This window comes from Stegostoma tigrinum, chromosome 4, assembly GCF_030684315.1.
Source record: "Stegostoma tigrinum isolate sSteTig4 chromosome 4, sSteTig4.hap1, whole genome shotgun sequence".
In the NCBI taxonomy this organism is placed as follows: Eukaryota; Metazoa; Chordata; class Chondrichthyes; order Orectolobiformes; family Stegostomatidae; genus Stegostoma; species Stegostoma tigrinum.
The window spans coordinates 74,224,320-74,245,422 of record NC_081357.1 but is presented as its reverse complement, the minus strand read 5'-3'; the positions used below and the strand labels follow the sequence as shown (position 1 = coordinate 74,245,422).

Sequence of the window (21,103 nt, the reverse complement as noted above, 5' to 3'; positions counted from 1 at the left end):
AAACACAGACAAAACAGAAAATGCACACTCTCTCGCACCCTCAATTTTATATATTTAATGAAAACTTGCATAGTACAATCGTAATAAATGCATATACACGCAAGTTCATTTATATATATATATATATATATATCTATCTGATGGAAGCAATTTCTTTATGTAAGCAAAACTCTTAAAATTTTGATTTGTCTTTGATTCAGTTATCATGTATAGAACAGGGCATTTCCTATTATGTGCAACATAAGCAACATTTATGATCTTTGCACTCTCAGTATAACAAAATACCACCATCCTTGCATAGTTGTAAAGCTTTGTCTTAATGCTCATGTTAACACTTAATGGAAAAACTCATATTACATCTGTAATACTCTCAGATTTTAATACTAGGACTTAATACTGCATGGAATTACACAGTTATCAGTTTGTTGGATTAGATTAACTTTGCTGGCAATGGTATCTTACACTTAGCAAAGTTGAATTAACTTGACCAAAACTGAAGTCTTAGTCTACCTGATCAAACTCTCCTGCTTGATTTAAAGCTGCACTGCCCATAATTACATTTTTCGTCAATTACAGCTTCACATTAAGTAAATCAAATTGGAAACAAAAAGGAGACATTTTCAAGATTGTTTCTGGAAGGAACTAACATTGTCAAGTGAACACTATGCATTTACAAAAATTAGATCTTTTCTTCACTTCCAATTAATATAAAAAGTAAAGTTCAGGTACAAGAACAAGGCTCAGCCGCATATGCAAATCATACACTGCTAATCCTAAATGCCCCTGTTAAAAATCACCTTCAAAGAAAATTTTATTGGAAGGGGAATGCCAAAACAAGACAAATCACATGGTAGTGCAGCTTTAATGAAAACTTTGCATATTGCATTGCACTTTGTCTAAAAATAAAAATAATATTTAAATGATGCGTCATCTGCTAGATTAACGAGCTAAATTACTGAAACTCAAAATATATGGGTAACTTGATCAATTATAAAATATACACACAATATAAAAAAAGTGCCATATTGCATTTCCTTTTCTTCTTTAATGTGTGAGCTTTCAAAGTCTAATGCCTCCACTGTGATAATAAACAGATTCAACCAATCCAAAAGATGTGATCTCTGAGGTTTCCATGGTTTGTTTACAGCACTATATAACCTCTTTCAAATACACATCACCACGTTTGGACCATCTACAAGACATTCTACCTTTAGGAAGACGCAAAATAAACACCTGTCTGCATGTTCCAGTTATGCAAGTCATTAAAAAATTAAAGCAAGCATGCCAAGATACATTAAAGCTACTGATCGTCTGAATGCAGCAGATAATTAGACTAGCTTTTTAATACAGCTCTCTTCAATTAGTCTTCAACAAAGACCATTCTCAGAAAATAGAGTCTGAAGGAGTTTCCTTCAACTTGTTACATAGCAACAGATTCACACATTACCGAAGAACTTTTTAACTCTTTAACCCATAAAAGGAGTTTTTCTTGGACTAACTTTTATTGCAGACTCCAACTCTCAGCGTTATCTTGCCCAAGGTACCACTCTCAGGAAGAGACTAACATGCTGAACAACAAGGTATGGAAAGTCATCATTACTTCAAAGGTGTCACCCAGGTACTTACTTAATAGAGACTAGGTATTTCTCTACAGAAATTGGGCAAGGAAAAGAATTGGTAGTTTAATAGCTTTGCTGTAGTGCTTTCTTTTGATCTATGCACGCTGAAGTAGCACTGTCTCCTAATAGCGTCTCCTTGATTTTACTCCATGGACAGCAAAAGGAGGAGACAGATAACCCCGAATCTCAACTGAGCACTATTTAGCTGAGGTGGGACCATGAAGAGATCCTGCAGGCATATAGAGCAGAAAATGATTACAGCCAAAACAATAAAGGGCAACAGTGCTCTTTGTGACATGTTATGAGTAGCATCACCTTGAAGGCACTAATTAATATTACTGATCCCAGAGATCAATTCAAAATATGGAGATATTTCCATCCAAGAGGTACTGCATTGGAGATATTAATATAGCAGCTCAAACACCAAAATGACAGTATTGTCCAAAAAAGCTGTGGTTTCCAGTCACTGAACTTGAGTTGTGTGTCCAAATATGGCTAAATGCGTTGAAGAGTTAAAAAGGATTCATCAGGACAGGGCAAGTACAAACAGATACATTTCAAATGGTTACTATTAATGCTAATAGTGGGTCTTTCTGTGACAGCACTTCACAGAAATTAGGAAAGCCCATCTTACAAGGTACAATATTCTACTGATTGTACAAGATCTTAATTGTCTGAATGATGGGATAAGAAAGCAGAGGAACACTGAAGGCAATGGGTTAGAAAGCCACAGAAAGACCCACTATCCTTCTTTTCAACCAGCTTGTGAAATACAAATTGATAGGGCTTTCACTTTCAAGGGCGGAGCTAAAAAAATTTACTTGAAAAGGCAAACATTTGACATCTTTACAAGTAAATGTGATGAAAAGCAACATATTTTAAGACCACTACTGAATTTTCCCTGCTATCCCTAGCTTCTTAAAAATTATATAATCAGGTCTCAAAAGCTATTGCTCCTAATTACACACAAAGAGTCTACTAATGTGGGATGCCCATTTGATTAACTGTTAGCAGAGTAGCTAACATGTTCAGACTACAAGGTTATCAAATTAACCAAATAACTGAAAGCCCCATAAACTAAGATGATAGATATTAATCTGTTTTCTGCAATATTTAATAATAAGTAGGATTAATCATGCAGCATTCATTTGATCAAGGCTGTAAGCGTATGCCCAGCGTCCACCCCGCAGTGAAACTGGGGATAGTGGGTCTCTTTGAGGGCTTTCATACTTTGACTTTGAGAAGAAGGCAACAATACGGTCCTAAAAAAAAAATGAGGAAACAAAAATAAGAGAACAGAACACATTTATAGATGAAAAGGCAAAGGTACAGAAGGAAGATACAGCAGCTATGGACAATAACTGAAATTTCAAAAATGTATATAGTTTTATACCAGAAAGTAGAAGAGTTAAGTGTAAAGATTCAACAATTAAGCAAAGACGGTAAAATAATGGTAACATTTTATACATTTAGACAATTTTGTAAACTTAAATTACTATATTTGAAAATATACAGAGGCATAAAATTATATAATCCAGTAATAAAATGTTTCAACTTCAAAGCATTTTTCACAATGTACTTTAAGGTACTTCTATAGACTATATCCAAATTTGAAAAGATGCACTGAATGGTCCATCTTAAGACTGACAAAGCTTCTCATTCTTATCAGTTACAAGCTCTTATTAAGAAAATGAGACACTAGATGAATGGGCTGCAAAGTATTTTTGCCAAAACAATACTGCCTTAAAGAAACCAAAAGTTTGGGCTTCTTTTCTCTAAATTCTCACTCTGACCTCAACAGGGATTGAATTATACTGGAATATTAGTCATTGCTCCTGGACTCTTGAAAGGTGATTCTTGTCTGAGGTATGGTATCAGAGTGTTGATTGATTCACCTCAGCTTTGTTCAACGTGAACTCAGATTGACTGTCAGTAGTCCTGCCCTCACTCCAGGTCTATGCAGCTAAGTTTTCCAAGCAGAGTCACTCAATACAAAAAGGAACTGGGGCTCAGAATACTATTTTCTATTCCACAGACCAACCGCATTTTGGTTAACTGTAGTCTCCCTACTGCCACCTGACTAATGACAGAGTATTAAAGGTTGAGAGTCTCTTGGCTTGCAAGCAGCATTACGGTTACTAACCAAGCTACTGGGGAAGAAATGGGTTGAGAAGAATTCAAATCATGGATGTATTAAAGCTGATATTCTTGTTCACCTTTGTTGCACCTTTTGTGCAACAAAGATCAGGAAACAATTTTTCACAGGATGATGGAACTCCCTCCCTCAAAAAGCTGGGAGGTTAGATTAATATTAAATTTCAAAACTGTGATTTTTATTTGTTTTATTTATTTATGTTAACATACTTATTACTTACATTTATATTATTATTTATTTATTTTAATTACCCAAGGTAATTAAGGGCTCTGGAACCATGGCAGGTAAATAAAGTTAAATCCAGATCACTCAATTAAATGGAGGAAGATACTTAAGGGCCTGTTACTGATCTTTGTCATCCTAGTTGAGCTTTTGTGTCATTTTGATAAACGTTACTGTTAAATAACACACTTTAATTTTTGAAATCTCTACCTTAAAAACTAACTATTTCCTTCCTACTTTTTAATTGCACTTAAAGAGAAATCAGTGAGGGCTAAAAGAGGGGTAACTTAATAGCAGATGAGGGGACCGGAACAGACATCCTTCACTCACATAGGCATGGAATGCAGCAGGCAGAACAAAAAAAAAAATCTCTCTACAAGTTGTGGAGCAAAATAAAACTAGAATCCTACTTATTCTCAGGAATGAACGCATGAAAAGGCCATGATAGCTAAGATTCAAGCTTAACTAGGATATCTGTCTGTGTCAGAAGTAACTACATTTCAATCACACTGGACACATTCCAATGTCTAGAAGAACTCTCAGGACATCTGAAATAGAAGATAACTTACCTAATTGATGAGTCATAATCTGAAAACATAATTTTGAAGGCATGTGCTTCGGAAACATTAATATAGGGAGTTGCTCTGGCACAACGCCCACCCTACAAATTTTCTTCTGAAGATATACACTCTCAGTTATAAGAGTCATAGGTAGGACCACAGTTGAATCAATTCCATTTTCATCCAGTCTCCAGAAGTATTTGGATGATGATCAGAAACCTAGTTGGTTTTGTTTCTTTTCCATAGCTCAGAGCACTGATATCAAGGATTTCTCAATCATGACACAGCTAGGCTACCTCAGCAAATGCTGTGGATTTAAAGTACAAAATTCTGATCTACCAGCTTTCATAACACACCAGGTCATGATGTTGGGCCATCAGGGAAGCTTGAAGTAAGTGATATGTAGCGGAGGCCTCCTGTACATTGGGGAAATCAAATGGAGGCTTGGAGATTGCTTTGTGGAACACCTATAATTGGTTCGTAACAAACAACTGCATCTCCCTGTTGCGAACCATTTCAACTCCCGCTCCCACTTCTTGAACGGTACATCATCCCGAACCTCCTGCAGTGCCACAATGCCACCCAAAGTTGCAAGAACAACATCTCATATCACTTGGGAACCCTGTAGCTCAATGGTATCAATGTGGGATTCACAAAATGCAAAACATCCGCTCCCCCAACCACACCCCAAAACCAGCCCAGCTCGTACTTACCTCCCTTACCTGTCCTCCCACCTCAAGCCCCACCCCCATTTCCTCCCGACTAGCCTCATCTCATCTCCTTGACCTGTTAGTCCTCCCTAGACCGACCTATCCACTCCCTAACTCACCTTTACTGGCTCTGAGCCCGCCTCCTTGACCTGTCTGTCTCCTCTCCACCAATCTTCTCCTTTATCCATCTTCTATCCACCTCCCCCTTTCTCCCGATTTATTTCAGAATCCCCTTCCCTTGCCCCATTTCGGAAGAAAGGTCTAGACCCAAAACGTCAGCTTTCCTGCTGTTCTGATGCTGCTTGACCTGCTGCGTTCATCCAGCTCTACACCTTGTTATCTCAGATTGTCCAGCATCAGCAGTTCCTGCTATCTCTGAAATAAGTGATTCCTGTTTTGTGAATTTAGCAATGTAGATCACACTGACTTTGTACTGGAAACCCAAATTTTTGCTTGAAACATGCTAAGACAATTTATCAAGATAATTAAGAATCAAGTTTAATTCAGTTTCATTCATTCTAGGCCAATTCTGACTGATCAACTGTTGGTGAGAGGTCTATGAGCAGGATGAGTTTATTCATCTCTATTGTAACTAGTAATCAATCTTTGGATTATTTTGCATTTGTAGTGGATTATTACTTTTATTCTCTCCCTGAATCTCTTCATAGTACCTGGTAAATAACTGGATTGCTCCTTAGAGATCTTACATGGACCTGAAGAGTCAAATGGCCTCCTTCTGTGTAGTTCTGTCTGTTAAGAGGATTGCATTGCTGTGAATCTTAATGCAAGAATGTCACCTCAAAAATGTAGGATTTTTCAGCACAATAAGCTTACTGTGACCGCCAAATTTTGGTAAGGACTATAAATTACATATATACCTTTTACTTTTTGAGTATCAGCAATCAACAATCCAATTTCCCACTTACACTTGCTTGGGAGTCTGCTGTGCATTTCCAATGATTTGTTTTATTTAAAATTTTCAGCAAAGTGAGATCATCATCTTTGCTTCAAAAGGCACAAAATAAAGACTAGACCTTTTAAAAAATAAATTTGAAAAGGCTTAAAACATATGTTTATCAGGTTATATTTGTATTCGATATTATTTCACTCCATGTCACCAGTGTCCTTCATCCCTTTTCTGGTTCTAACAGAACACAGCCACAATTGATGAGTGAAATATGTAAACAAAATTCTTCGTGTTTGTCTCAATTCTGTTTTGCTGGATAATATTTGAATAGTTTTTCTTTACTTACACTGCTGACTTGGATCAGAATCTGTGGTTATCTTGACATAATTGGAAGGGAATAAGCCATTTATTCCATTCATCTCCCCTTGCCACCAATCGGGATCGTCTCTGTTTAGCACATTAATGAATTGCCCTTTAGAGAAACTGAGTTCATCTTCATTCACTGCAGTATAGTCGTATATAGCTATGACCTGACAGACTGTGGAGAAGAAGAAAAGTTTGAACTCAATTAAGCTTGGCAGAAATGGGAATTTTGTATCTGTGTAAATGCTTTTCTTTTGTGGATACACAGCAAATTAAAAAGCTAAACTACAATGGACTACCAAAACTTAAAATTTATAAACATAAATAAGACGGGTTTTCAAATAATTTTAAGACAATGCAAAAAGAAAAACTGCAATCTGATACACAAATTTTAACATTTATAGGTTCAATGTTTTTCAGCAGTCCTTCAACATAACCTGTGGACAGTTAAAAAGGCCAAACCTACTGCTAGGAAAAGAACCTTTTATTCCCTTCCTTACAGTATATTAAGCAAAAAACATCAATGAGGAATGGATAGTACAAATGATCTTGTTACTGGAACAGTAATCTGGTTATAGTCTCTTTCTGGGGCATAATGTCTCAATGTAGTGGGCCTAGAGAAACTGGAATGTTCTCCTTATAGCAAAGGACATTAAAAGGTGATTCAATATTAATTCAAAATTATGAAAGGTGTTTATAAATAAGGAACAACCATTTCCAGTAGCAGAACTATTAATATCTGAAAGGACAAAAATGGAAACTGGAGGAGGAGAAAAGTAAATGCGATCTGGGACGCACTATAGTGGAAGATGGTTCTATGATAAATTTCAAAAGGCTTTGGGACAAATACTCAAGGGGAAAACTGGAAGAGGTCTGAGGAAAGACAAATTAGTTCGGTCAATTGAATCACTCTTTTGTCGATCGGCAAAGATATGCTGGGGAAATTTACCCCTTTCTGTTCAGTATTGTCCCATGATTATAACTGTGACGACAAGGCAAAGTACTTAATTATATTAAAGCACCATGGAACACTTTGTAAGAAGTTCTATACAAATACAAATTCTTCCTTTCTCTACATTAGAAACTCTTCAAGTTCATAAATAAATAACACTTCAATAGATCTGAAGGTGGCAACTATGCTCACTGAAGTAATTACTTTACAAATCTAGAACTTTATGCTATTAAGAAAACCACAAACACAGATTAAGCCATTAAAAAAGTAATTCTGTAGACCTGGAGTTGGAGCAGGAGTGGATTTGCCACTACCTTGCCCCAGGAGTTTGACGTGACTGGCAGGAAACCATCCTTTTTGACGCTTTTTACCTCTGGCCTACAATGGAAACAGAGCAAACAGACAAGAAAATTAAACAAAGTAATAGAACAAAACAAAATTCTCAATATGTTTTGTCATAGGTGGCATAATTGCATTTAATTTCATCCTTATGTTGTTGGAGATCCTTTCCTTTCAATTAGATGATGCTCCTTTAAACAGCATTAGATTGTCAAGTAAAAATACAAGTGCGAAGCTTCCTTGGTAGTGAAGGTTACAGTCTTCCAATACAAGGACACATTCTAGACTCAGTTATCAACTGTGAGACTGTTCAATGACATTACAAAAATGGTGCTTAAATTGAACATGCACAAATAAAAATATTTTTTAGAAATCTGTCCAATTCAAAAAGAGATCACTTCAAAAGGAACGTAGCAATATTATCAACCATTATAAAACAACTATACTCTTCCTTGGATTCACTTGAGATGTACCTGATTCTGACCTGATACTTTTCCTGCAAGTATTCCTACCCGTTATCCATTTGACTTTCTTTCTACAAAGTCAGGAATACTTCACTTATAGTTGGGCAGGACGTGTTAGAAGAAAACAATCATATTTATTTGTTCATTTTCCATTTCTTTCTTTGTCACAGGAACATAGTGATCTTTCAATAATGGCAACTGATATTTTTGTCCTTACCTGTGCTAACAGAAGCAATACTAATATAATTAAAGCACTTACCTGCAACTCACCCTGCCACCATCCAGTAGCATTTTTCTTCAGAATAAGTATCAACTGGCCTGGGACAAGGCTGAGCTGCTCTGTACCTGTTGCAGTGTACACTGAGGCAACCTGAGCAATCTCTGAGACAATATTAAGCCAGTTAAAATGCAAGCCTTCAACAGAATAATACAGTTAATCCAGCTAATTTAAAATCTTTTGGTATTACATGACATTCCATCCTCGGTTCAAAAAAAAAATTAAGTGCAGTAAAATATAAATTAAACGCAAAGTACAAACAGCAACAAAATCATAGCACAGCTAGCTGAGATATTCTCACATTATACATTGCCTTTGCAAAAGAATTGGATGGGGAGTAACTGGTAGAAAAAGAAACTCCAGGGTTTCTTTTCATTTTAAAGAATCTGTTTTTATTAAGTTGTAACTTTTAAGTTCCCAAGTTATATGTGAGGGCATCAAGTAACAAGGATCTAATGTTTACAATAATTCATTTAGTAATATAGAACTTGAATACTGCTGAGAAAAGACCTATTTTGTTGAAACATATCATCTTGTACTCATTGATAATTTGCAACAGAACCAATTTAAAGGGAAATTAACATTTATGCTATAAAACAAACTGCTTGATTGGTTGATAAGTGGACTCAGATTGGTGGAATCATTGTCATGGACAGTGCGATAACAAATGTTGATTGGCAGTTAACTGCCAGGATTTGTTTGTGTTTTAAACCAGCCATGTGCACTGATTAGTCATGGCACTGCCCTGAGAAATAAACCAGTTTGGCTGTCACCTAATTCGATGAGGTGAAACAGACACAGCGCATGTACATGTTATTTCAGTCCGCAAAGATAGCAATTGTGGATTAATATACATAGCTTCCAATACATGCAAATGGATCACAGGACAACCCAGATTGACAATCTAGATTGATTGTCATTGGAATTCTTCATACATGTAAGATTATTCAGCAAATGTAGTTCAACTTCAGAATCACATCTAACATTGGACATGGCTCTGTATTTTTTCTTTGCAAGTGCGGGCTGATTATATATGGGTCTGTCTCGTTTGTTGTGAATAGCTGAATGGATATGCGAATCATCCTAATGAATGCAAGATCAAAAGCTTAAACAAAATGTATCTCTGCTTCAGCAGAGAATGTTAGTAATATAATTTCTTTTCCATTTTCTTAAATATCAGTACCATTTCTATAATAAGTACAGTACATATGTACCTGGCTTTTTGTTGAACGTTCCTAATCTTCCAGAACTACTTGATCCCTGCCAAAGAAACAGCACTTGTAAATAAAACACAATTTTCTCTCCTTGTTGTTTTCAAGGCTACTGAGGGCAGCGGTATCTAGCAAATTTCTTCCTCATTCATTCCTGGAATCAAACTCTTATCAGCATTTGGTGATGGCACTCTCCTTAAAACCCACTAATCAAGGCTAAATTTATTAATGACATAGCTATTTTTGAGAAACCAGAGCATTCCAAAATAAGTGCCAACATCGTAACAAAACAAAAATGGGGTGTCACGGTGGGTCTGTGGTTAGCACTGCTGTCTCAGTGCCGGGGAACCGGGTTGGATTCCACCTTCGGCTGATTGTCTGCGTGGAGTTTGCACATTCTCCCCATGTCAGTGTGGGTTTCCTCTGGGTGCTCCGGTTTCCTCCCACAGTCCAAAGACGTGCAGGCTAGGTGGACTGGCCATGCTAAATTGTCTGTAGTGTTCAGGAATGAGTAGATTAGGTGGGTTATGCGGAGTGGGTCTGGTTGGGATGCTTCAAGGATCGGTGTGGACCTGTTGGGCTGAAGGGCCTGTTTCCACACTGTAGGGATTCTATGATCTGTAGTGATTCATAGAGATGTACAGCATGGAAACAGATCCTTCAGCCCAACTAATCAATGCCAACCAGATATCCTAAATTCATCTTGTCCCATTTCCCAGCATTTGGCTCATATTCCTCTAAACCTTTCCTCTTCATATACCCATCCGGATGCCTTTTAAAATTTTGTTTTTGTACGGCCATTACCCTCTGCAAGGAAAAGTTGCCCCTTAGGTCCTTTCCCCTCTCACCTTAAACCTGTGCCCTCTAGTTTTGGGCTCCCCTACCCTGATAAAAAGGCCTTGACTATTCACTATTCACCCTATCCAAGCTCCTCATGATTTTATGAACTTCTAGAAGGTCACCCCACAGCCTTCGAAGCTCCAGGGAAAATATCCCTAGTCTATTCAGCCTCTCCCTATAGTTCAAATCCTCTAACCCTGGCAACATCCTTGTAAATCTTTTCTGAACACTTTCAAGTTTCACAACATCTTTCCTCTGGGAGGGAGACCAGAATTGAATAAGCCAATACCAGGAGTGATACTGGTGATGGAAGAGATTTTCTCATCTATCCTAACCTCTTAAGGAATTTGGTAATGGTGCAAGTCAAATTAAAAATGGTTTATTTTCCACAAAAAAGATGATCTGTAAAGAGTGCATTAAAGAATTAAGGTGATAGAGCATACTACAAATTCTGTTCATCAGACTCATCCAATGTATGTTTTTCAACTGTACAAAATAACAAAGCTCCTTTAACAAATATACTGCACTTTGGTGAAAAATTGCACATAATAAGAAATGAAGAAATTTTAAAAAGTGGTAAACTTACATCTGGATCCTTTGGTTTGACATAATTTGATGGAAAGACACCTGTTCGATCTTCAATAACTCCAGTCCACCATTCACCTTCCTTCTTGGTTACCAAAACAATCTCACCCTCAGCGAAGGTTAAATCTCCAGCTTCAGCACTTTCGTAAGGATACAGTGCAATATACTCTATCAAAAAAGTACAACAGTATGAATAAACTAAATGGATGCCATATATGTGTGATTGTTTTGAACTTAAAAAATGCATTTACAAATTCTTTTAAAATAGCTAAACTGACAGATTTACGCCATCTAAAGCAGTGTAACTCTGCTGTGTTTGGTCATCAACAGAGGAACAATTTTTCATTCCTTCCTCTTCTTTATGCAAAGAATCTGTACTTCAATTTAAGTACAAAGTAGTAATCTGTTCCAGGCTTTCACATTCAGCAACTGCCAGGACATTGAGCTTGCCTCTTTCTTCCAACCTCCTCTTTCACTGTGCCTCTGTCCTTTAGGAGCATTCAGCAAAAGTAATAGGTACAACTTTACTGTCTTTGAAAATATAATGATGCCAGGAACAAATGTGGGCCATGGTGTGGAACCAGTGAGATCTCTTTCAGATTCTAACTATTCGGGATACAACCTGTGTTAGGAAGTCACTTCCCTTATAGATTTTATTGGAATCTGTGACTTCCATGAGCTGTGATTATGATGATGTTGTTTGGAATTCAGTTGGGCTACAGCCTGCTAGAAGAAAGAAGGTACCCAGTTTTGCCTCGGCCTTTTTGAGAAACCCTTGTAAGATCAGGGTGAAAATGGAAATCCTGATATTGTTGTTCTCTGGAAAAGTGTCTGAGAAAGCACTTCTCAATATTTCCTGAGTGAATAGTGTCTGCGAAGGTACCAAGGATATCTGCCTGTGATTGGTGACATCTTTCTTCATGTGCCAGGACATTGGCTAAATGCCACCTTAAAGATTTCATATTTTATCCATTTTCTTTGAGAATTAAACTTAGTGACAAAAGAAAAGCAGAAATTGCTGGAGAAACTCAGCAGGTCGGGCAACATCTGTGGAGACAAGACAGACTTAATATTTCAGATCACATGGCTCTTCTTCAAAACTGGACCTGACATGTTGATTCTGCCTTCTCTGCACAGACGCCGGCAGACCTGCTGAGTTTCTCCAGCAATTTCTGTTTTTGTTTCAGATTTCCAGCAACCACTGTTCTTTATTGGGAAATTTCCCAAAGTCAATCTCTGTTGAGAAGATCATAATTTTTTAATATACTTGGTGCATTGTGTATTGGGTTAACTACAGGGATAAGTATTTATAATTTTATTATTTAAAATGTGTGTATTAACTAGCTTTACATCCTTATTGAATAATTCTTATCTTTGCATTGTTTTTAATTTGTTCATGAGCTGGAGGTGTCAGTGGCCAGTATTTATCATCCTCCCTAATTGCCCAGGAGGGCAGTTAGGAGTTGAACACTTTGCCAAGCGTTTGGAGTCATATGTAGAGGATGTAGATTTTATTGCCCACAGGACATTAGCAAGCCATTTGGGTTTTCAAAACAACCAACAGTGGTTACATTATTGCCATTAGGCCAGCTTTTCATTCTATATTTTTGTTGAACTCAGTTATCACCATTTTTCATGGTGCACTTTGAATTCATGTCCCCAGTCTATTAACCTGGGGCCCTGGACTATGACTCCACATACAATCAAGCCACCGCCTCCCCAGCAAATTTTTTGTTTAATACAGAAAACTGATTGATTTTTGTGTTGTTTTTCTTTTTGTTATGAACCTAACATAGATGAAGTATTCAAATGGCCACATTGTGATATGTTGTGGCTAACAGAGTTGTGGGACTAGAGAAAGTTAATGAACTCACCCAACTTTTATCATAACACCTGTCAATTGACAATAGCTAACACTCACACTTTTTCTGGTTACTAACGAACAGAATACCGTAGATCTGGTACAAAATTCAAAAACCAGCATCTAATGACATTGACCTATAATTGATGAAAACCCAATTATTTTGTGGAGAAAACAAATAACTCCAGAAAAAAATAAACTTGTCTGGAAGTAACATTGGCAAAACTAACGTTATCCTCAAGTACCTGTATACTACTGGAAAATGTATTTTGTTGGCAGTTATATTTAACTCATACTGATGTACAGAAGTTTTAAGTTAATTGGGAGTTATATGGAAAAAAAATGCTGTAAGAGGAATTTTACCTTCTACTGGCTGGGAAATTGGGCTGGAGCTCTTGCTGACCTTAGCATAAACAGGTTCTGGTCTGTTGACAAAAGTTATAGACAGTTCAGCAATGTAAATAATTCAGTACAAAACCAGAAAGTGAGACAAATTCAGCAGGTCAGGCAGCAACTGTGGTGAGGGGAATAGACTTAGCATGTCAGATAAAGAGTCTTCCGTGAACCCTAGTTCCTAAAACATTCACTCTTTCGCTCTCCAGATGCTGTCTGGATTGCTAAATTATCCAGCATTTTACAGTTTTGTTTCAGACTTCCATAATCCACTACATTCTGCTTAAATAATCAAGTACTTGACATGAAAGAGAACATGACACTTTTTTTTAAAACTGCTAACAATTGACAAACTGCTTTTCTTACAACAGAATTTAAAAATGGCAGTTCAGAAATAACGGCCAGAATTTTACAAGTCTCTTGTTAACAAGCTAGCAGGTGTAAAATGAATAGCATTAATATTTTCAATTTACTCTTTAACAGATGTGGGCATTGTTGTCTGGACCAGCAATTATTGTCTATTAGTAACAGCTCTTGAAAACATGGTGATCAGCCCGTTCTTCAACCACTGCAGTCCATGTGCTGTAGGTACAACTACAGTGCTGCTCTGGAAAGGAGTTCTGTAATGGTGATCAATAATACTGAAGAAATGATGATACAGTTCCAAGTCAGGTTGGCATGTGGTTAGAGGGGAATTTGCAAATGGCATTGATACAAAACATTTATTACCTTTGCCTTTCTATGTGGTAGAGGTCATGATTTTTGAAGGTGCTTTCAAATATCGGTGAGATGCCACAGTGCACTTTGTAGAAGGTAAGCACTGCTGTCATGTGTGTCGATGTTAGAGTGTGTGAATGTTAAAGACTAGACTTAGTGCCAGTCAAGTGGGCTGCTTTGTCCTGCAATGATGTCCAGCTTTCCAACTGTTCTTTGCCCAAACAAATGGAGAGTATTTCATTACATTTCGAGCCTGTGCCCTGTACATGATAACTGACTTTGGGGAGTCAAGGGGTGAGCTACTTCCACAGAATATTCAGACTGGTAGCTGGAATGATTATGTGGTTGATCTACTTAAATTTCTGGTCAACGGCAACCTTCAGGACATTAAAAGTGGAGTATTCACACTGATGATGTCATTAAAGGGAATCTTGTGGTGCAGTGGAGTGGAGCACAACCTTTCTCTGAGACAGAGTTTCGAGGATTCAAATTTAACCTTAGGATATGAAGGCCACAGAAGGTGTGTTCATAGCACTGCCAAACATATTAAACATCAATCTGTAAGATTCTTCTAACACATACCATTTTGGCATCTTGGAAGAGATTTCTGATGTCCATGTGATAGAAAGAACATTAAAGCCTCAACCATCACTACCTACATCTTCAAACAACAACAACAACATCTACTCCATCACTGTTACTGAATCTTGAGAAATGATTGTTAGACTTTCTTCTGTATCGTGTGGTTATTGTTTGAAGAAGGGACAGAAGGTATGGTCACCAAATTGCTGATGGCACAAAGGTAAGAAAGTAAGTTGTGAAGAGAACATAAGACTGCAAAGAGATAAAAAAATTAGCAAATGGACTATAATTTGGGAAAATGTGAGGTTGTGCGCATTGACAAGATAAATGGAAAAACAGAATATTTTTAAGAGAAACTTCAAAATTCTACAGTGTGAAGGGGGTCTGTGTGACTTTGTAAATGATTAATATGCGGGCAGAGCTAGTAATTTGGTAGGCAAATAAAATGGTCGTCTTTATTTCAAGTGGAGGGTGGAGTATAAAAGTAGGGAAGATTTCTATTTCAAGGCATTGATCTCCTTACTTTAAGAGATATGTACGTTGACTGCAAGCCTTTCATAGAAGTTTACTAGACTGATTCCTGAGATTAACTAGTTGTTTTATGAGGAAAGGTTAAGGCGGTTGGAATTTAGAAAGATTAGTGGTGAACTTATCAAAATTGTTAAGACTTGAAGGGGCTTGGTAAATGCTAGTTCCCTTCTTAAAGGAATCGAAGGTGAATGGGCACAGTTTTAAAAGAAAGGTCCATTAAGGTGGAAATAGGAGAAATTTATATTTTCCAAAGGGTTGTTCATCTTTGAAATTCTCTTTCCAAGAAAGCACTGGAGGCTGGGTCATTGAATATATTTGGGCCTTGTTGAGACAGATTTTTGATGAACACAGGAGTCAAGGGTTATAGTGTGGGCAGGAATAATTAGTGGTAGTGCCACAATCTCTCACAATCTTACTGAATTATGAAGTACTGGGCCAAATACGTCCATTTCTTACGATCTTATCTTGGTTAGAGGGTGAGGAATAATTGGACCAAAGCACACTTCAGCCCCATTTCAAAATATAAATTATTTTGTTAATTTTGTATTTATTTTGCATTTATTCTTGCTTCCACATATAAAATAGAAGCTATTTATATGAAAAAGTCAATGCAGGAGTGGGCCATCTTGGAATACCCTACAACTGCAGCATGACAAGTTTTGCATTGATAGTATAAATAGAGACATTCAATATCAAGCAAAGTTATCTAGAAGAAACATAGAATCTCTACAGTGGAGACAGAGGCCATTCAGCTCATTGGGTCTGCACTGGCCCTCCGAAGAGCATCTGAACCAGATCTGCCCAGTCCACCTTATCCTCGTAAACCCCCCTTTACCACGGCTAATCCACCAATCTACACATCCCTGGATATTACGGGGCAATTCAGCATGATCAATCCAGCTAATCTACACATCTTTGGGAGGAACCATAGCACCCAGCAGAAATCCACACAGACGCGGGGAAAGCGTGCAAACTCCACTCAGACAGTCACCCTAGGCTAGAATTGAACAGATCCCTAGTACAGCAAGGCAGCAACGCTAACCACTGTACCACCATGCTGCCCCAATATAGAAGCAAACGTAATCATTCCTTATTAAATGTGTAATTTATAGTACCAACTGCTTGATTTCACCGACATGCCAGAACTATTCAAACAGAAAAAAAATCTTACTCCGCTGATGGCTGTGCATGATCAGCAATAATCTTGACATACGACCTGGGGAACCAGCCCTTTCCACCGCGAACTTCTCCAAACCACCAGTTATCCTGTTGCTCCAGCACATCAATTACATCATCTTTTGAGAAATTCAAATGGTTCTCTTTTTTTGCTGTCCACGAACAAAGTGCCAGTGCCTTAAAAGTTTTTACATTTTCAACCTAAAGAAGATTATTTTTTGACAATTACTTTAGACTCATTCTGAATTTAAAAATTAAATACATAATAAAAATACAGTAAAAAGAACACTAGACTTTAAATAAAACAAGGGAAATAGAGGGTGATTACTGATTAATTGTTGATCCAGGGACAGTAGTACACACAAGTGAGCTCAACTAGAAGGAATGTGTGAGATTAGCTGCTCAGCAGACATGCGAAAAACGGGTGGGGCAGCTATAGCTGCTGCTCCTACATCAGGAACAACAGCTGTTACGTAGAGCTCAGAGGATGCAAAGAGAGACACAGAAGTAGCTGTATGTGAATTTAAATGGTACTCTAGGTAAGAGTAAAGGGGCAGAGTGGTTGTTGGAGTAGGGATTAGGAGATTAAAGTATTGGCAAAGATCTGTAGCTCGGGTTGTGGGTGAGGTCACTGACGTGGCTTGTTTTTGTTCAGATGTTTCGTCACCATGCTAGGTGACATCATCAGTTGGAGCTTCTGAGGTAGTGATGGACCTGACAGTATAAATTCCAAGTGGAGCAGAATAATATCGCTTCATCAGAGGCTCCACTGATGAGGTCACCTAGCATGTGACGAAACATCTGAACAAAAACAAGCCAGGTTGGCAAGCAAGTCAACAACCTCAGGAATTAGGAGAAGCAAGACGAGGAAATACTTACGAAGGATTAGTCATCCAATGAAAGCAGATCAGAGAAGATTACCGAGTTCTGGGGAAGGGTCACCAGACATGAAACGTTAACCCTGATTTCTCTCCACAGATGTTGCCAGACCTGCTCAGCTTTTACAGAAATTTCTGTTTTTGTTTTCTGATTTACAGTATCCATACAGTTCTTTCAGTTTTTCTATGGAGAAGATTGCTGGGCAGATTCCAGAAATTGTCTTATGGGCAAAGTTGGGAAGATATCCATTGGATCTCAAATCCATTCTTACTTCTGTAACATCCTCTATTTCTGCAAGCCTTACCCAAACACTTGACCTCTTCCAACTCTAAGATAACAAAGTGTGTAGCTGGATGAACATAGCAGGCCAAGCAGCATCTCAGGAGCACAAAAGATGACGTTTTGGGCCCAGACCCTTGTTATCTTGGATTCTCCAGCATCTGCTGTTCCTATTATCTCTCTTCCAACTCTGGCATCTTGTGTAACTCCCAATTTCTTTCCCTTATCACTGATGGCCATGCCCCGAGTCATATAGTTCCGGACTTCATCCTGAAACCTTCCTGTTTTTCTCTTCCCCTTAGGAATCATCTCTAACTTGATCTCTTGACCCATATTTTCAGTAATCCATTCTAATATCTCATGCTTTGGCTTATTGTTGATTATGTTCCATGACATTTCTATTGAGCATCTTGAGACATTTTTCAAAATTAAAGGTACCATATGATTCAAGTTGTTGTTGTTGTTGAAAGGGTTACTGCTCTCCATGTAACACCTTGGGATTGTACCATCTTGTTACACCTCAAATGCGTTGCTAACATTTGCATAAGATCCTTTCACAGCATTAATAGAGAAGGCAAACAAAAAGCTTGTGCATATTTTAAATTTGCATGAAGAATGAAGCAAACAAATCATTCGTTTTCATAAAATAGAAATAAGGTATTAGAGAGATGTACCTGATCATAAACTGGTGATCCAGAACCAGGGGCAAGAGTTGGAGTAAAAGCAGATTTCTGCCAAATGGGACTGCCACTAATCCCAGAGAAACCACGACTTGATTGAAAACTCCCATCATCACTCACTTTATTTTGAGCATGTGGTCTATTGGAAAGGAAACATGCAGATTTTCACTACTTTAGACCACTGTTAAGAAAATATAGAACATTTAACAAGAATCCAAATGGCTTAAGAAGTATCGAGATATATAACTGAGCTACTAGTCCACTTCAGAATAAGGAACACAGTCAGTCAGTGTGAGGGAAACTACACTAGAATGAGACAGTGGCTGCTTGAGCATATCTAAATACGTGGTTCAAAGTGGGAAATCAGAGCATAGCGGAAAGTGTCTGAAGTAAGGTTTTTAGTAGGAAGCAAATCGTGCTGAGTGGGGATTAGAAGAGGTGATTCTCAATTTGCTTCTGCTTTTCAATTTTGTGCAGAATAAGCAGGAAGGTTAGTAACTGGTATTGTTAAAAACTGGGCATTTTACCAGTATTGTAAGCATTGCATTGTTTGATCCATGTTGTAAAGTTTTATGGCAGTAATAAAACATTTTGGAAAAATGTAGAAATTGGCATTGGATGAATAAGATTAGAGACGTGAATGTGTGACTCAAAGGCTTGTGTGGGAGATGAGGATTCCAGTTTATGAGGCACTAGCAGCAATACCGTGGAAAATGGGACCTCTACTGTTCTTACAGGCCACACCTGCCTAGGGAAGTAGAAAGGAATTTAAACTAAACTGATTTTTTTGGGGGGTGGAGGAAGTTGGTGGCGGCAGGATGGGGAGATGTTGGGTTGGGGCTGTCATGTTGAGGGATAAACACTAACATGGAAACAAAAGGTACGAAGTTCAGAAATGACAGGGGGGACAAAAAAAGAGAAAATGCCAGCAGTCAAAACTTGATGTTACAAAGATAGCAAAAATATATCAAGGCTCTGTATCTGAATGTGGGTAGTATTCACAACAAAGTTAATGAATTGATAGCATCCATTAAAGTAAATGAGTAGAATCTGATAGACATTACGGGGAGGTGTGGCTGCAGGATGACAGGGATTCAGCTCTGAATACATGAAATTGAAGAAGAATAGAAAGTTAGTGGAAGGGTAGTATTCCATATCTAAAATGTATCAGTGCAATAGTTAAAAATAGCTTTGGCTCAGGAGAATATTTTCAAGAATCTGTTATGGTAGAGATGAGGAAGAGGAAGAGGTGGAAAATGTCACTTGTGGGAGAAATGCACAGGCCTCTGAGCAGTAACTATTGTAAGACAAATCATTCAAGGAAAAATGTAGGTGCTTTCAATACGGCAATGTCAATAAATATGGGTGATTTTAATCTAAAATGTTAAATGGAAATATCAGACTAGTAAAAGTAGTCTCCATGGGGAGTTTGCATAATGCCTTTTAGATTGTTTTGGCAAACAGTATGTTCTGGAATCAACCAGAGACTTAGCATTGCGTAATATGACAGGATTAATTAAGACCTTCAAAACAAGGGAACACTCAAGTAGCAGTGGTCATAATATGACTGAATTTTAAATCTAGTTTAAAGGGAGAAGAATGGATCTAGACTAGTTTTTCTGAACTTGACAACGGAAAATACATGGATGTGAAAGCTGAGCTAGGGTTAAGTGAACTGGGTTATTAAGCCAGCCTATAGATCAAAGAGATATACATGAAAAGGGATACCTCATAATACTGAGAACAAGCACATTCCAATGATAAAGATAAACTCTAAGAAGAGGACCCAATAGCTCTGTAACTGAAGAATTTAAGCAGACATTAAATTTAGGAAAATGTATTTGCAATTGCATAAAAGGTGCGTGGCAGGTCAGATGATTAATCAGAGCGTGAGGGGAACCTAGCAAGAAATGTAAAACATACCAGAAAGACTTTCTATTGGTATCTAAAATGTAAAAAAAATTCAAATAAGTCAGTCTTCTACAAGGTGAGAATGTAGGATTAATGCTTGGTGTGGTGTTCCTTCGGCTTTACGAGATGCATTTTGTCCTTTTTTTTAAAAAACTGAAGAGAGATTGATCCAAGTGGTCTACTCAAAGCCAATAAGGTAAACAGCTTGTCAGCCATTGAGATTTTTTTTGAAGTTGGAACAACAGAAGCAGCCTGAATAGGTGGAGTCAAGCTCCCACAGAACCAGGATTTTTAATTTTAGCTTTCAGCAGTTGCTAGAGTCTTGAAGCTAGATGTGGAAGCCGTTTTTCCTCGCTATTAGTGATAAAAGCTGGGGTTCTCTTCTTGCTGCTAGAATTACATGTGAGACAAGCTATTTTACTGACTATTGAAGAACGATCTCAACTTGAAACGTCAGCTTGCTCTGTCTCTAAAGATGCTGCCTGACCGGGTGTGATTTCTAGCCTTTTTGGTTTTCAGTACAGATTCCAGCATCTGCAGTAATTTTCTCCCATTTTACTGACTATGCCTTTGTGTGCTTATGGCATGTTACTTTAGTGGAACAGTTAATGAGTAGTTTATTATTTTGTTAGTTACAGTTAAACCATTTCTTTCCTTTTATTTTGTCAGTATTTTAGTTATAGTGTATGAACAAAGTGTGTTTTACTTCTAGCCTGCTAGTTTGACCAATTGAATTGCACTTAGAATGCCACACCAAGTGCTTACCTCTGAAATAAGAAAATGTTAGGGTCTAGATTATTTCCTTGACATGTTTTGAGGGAGTTTGATCTGGTCCATAACATTGGTGTTTAAAAAAAGGGCAGATGTAATGAATAAGTATTTTGCTGCTG

The 21,103-nt window shown here is 37.6% G+C and overlaps 1 protein-coding gene across 3 annotated transcripts in view; it reads right to left on the bottom strand.

Moving 5' to 3' along the window:
- Positions 1-21,103, bottom strand: part of LOC125452619 (intersectin-2-like) — a 197,084-nt gene that overhangs the window by 47,479 nt on the left and 128,502 nt on the right. For 2 of the 3 annotated variants that reach the window (XM_059645418.1, XM_059645419.1), the window contains 8 exons: positions 18,297-18,441; positions 16,460-16,665; positions 13,429-13,490; positions 11,206-11,372; positions 9,783-9,828; positions 8,551-8,672; positions 7,770-7,866; positions 6,520-6,711 (listed from right to left, as the gene is read on the bottom strand). In XM_059645418.1, the coding sequence (XP_059501401.1) occupies positions 6,520-6,711; positions 7,770-7,866; positions 8,551-8,672; positions 9,783-9,828; positions 11,206-11,372; positions 13,429-13,490; positions 16,460-16,665; positions 18,297-18,441 (1,037 nt within the window). Of the gene's footprint in view, positions 1-111; positions 2,882-6,519; positions 6,712-7,769; positions 7,867-8,550; positions 8,673-9,782; positions 9,829-11,205; positions 11,373-13,428; positions 13,491-16,459; positions 16,666-18,296; positions 18,442-21,103 lie in introns of those variants that run through there. The other variant, XM_048531276.2, reaches the window with a different exon arrangement.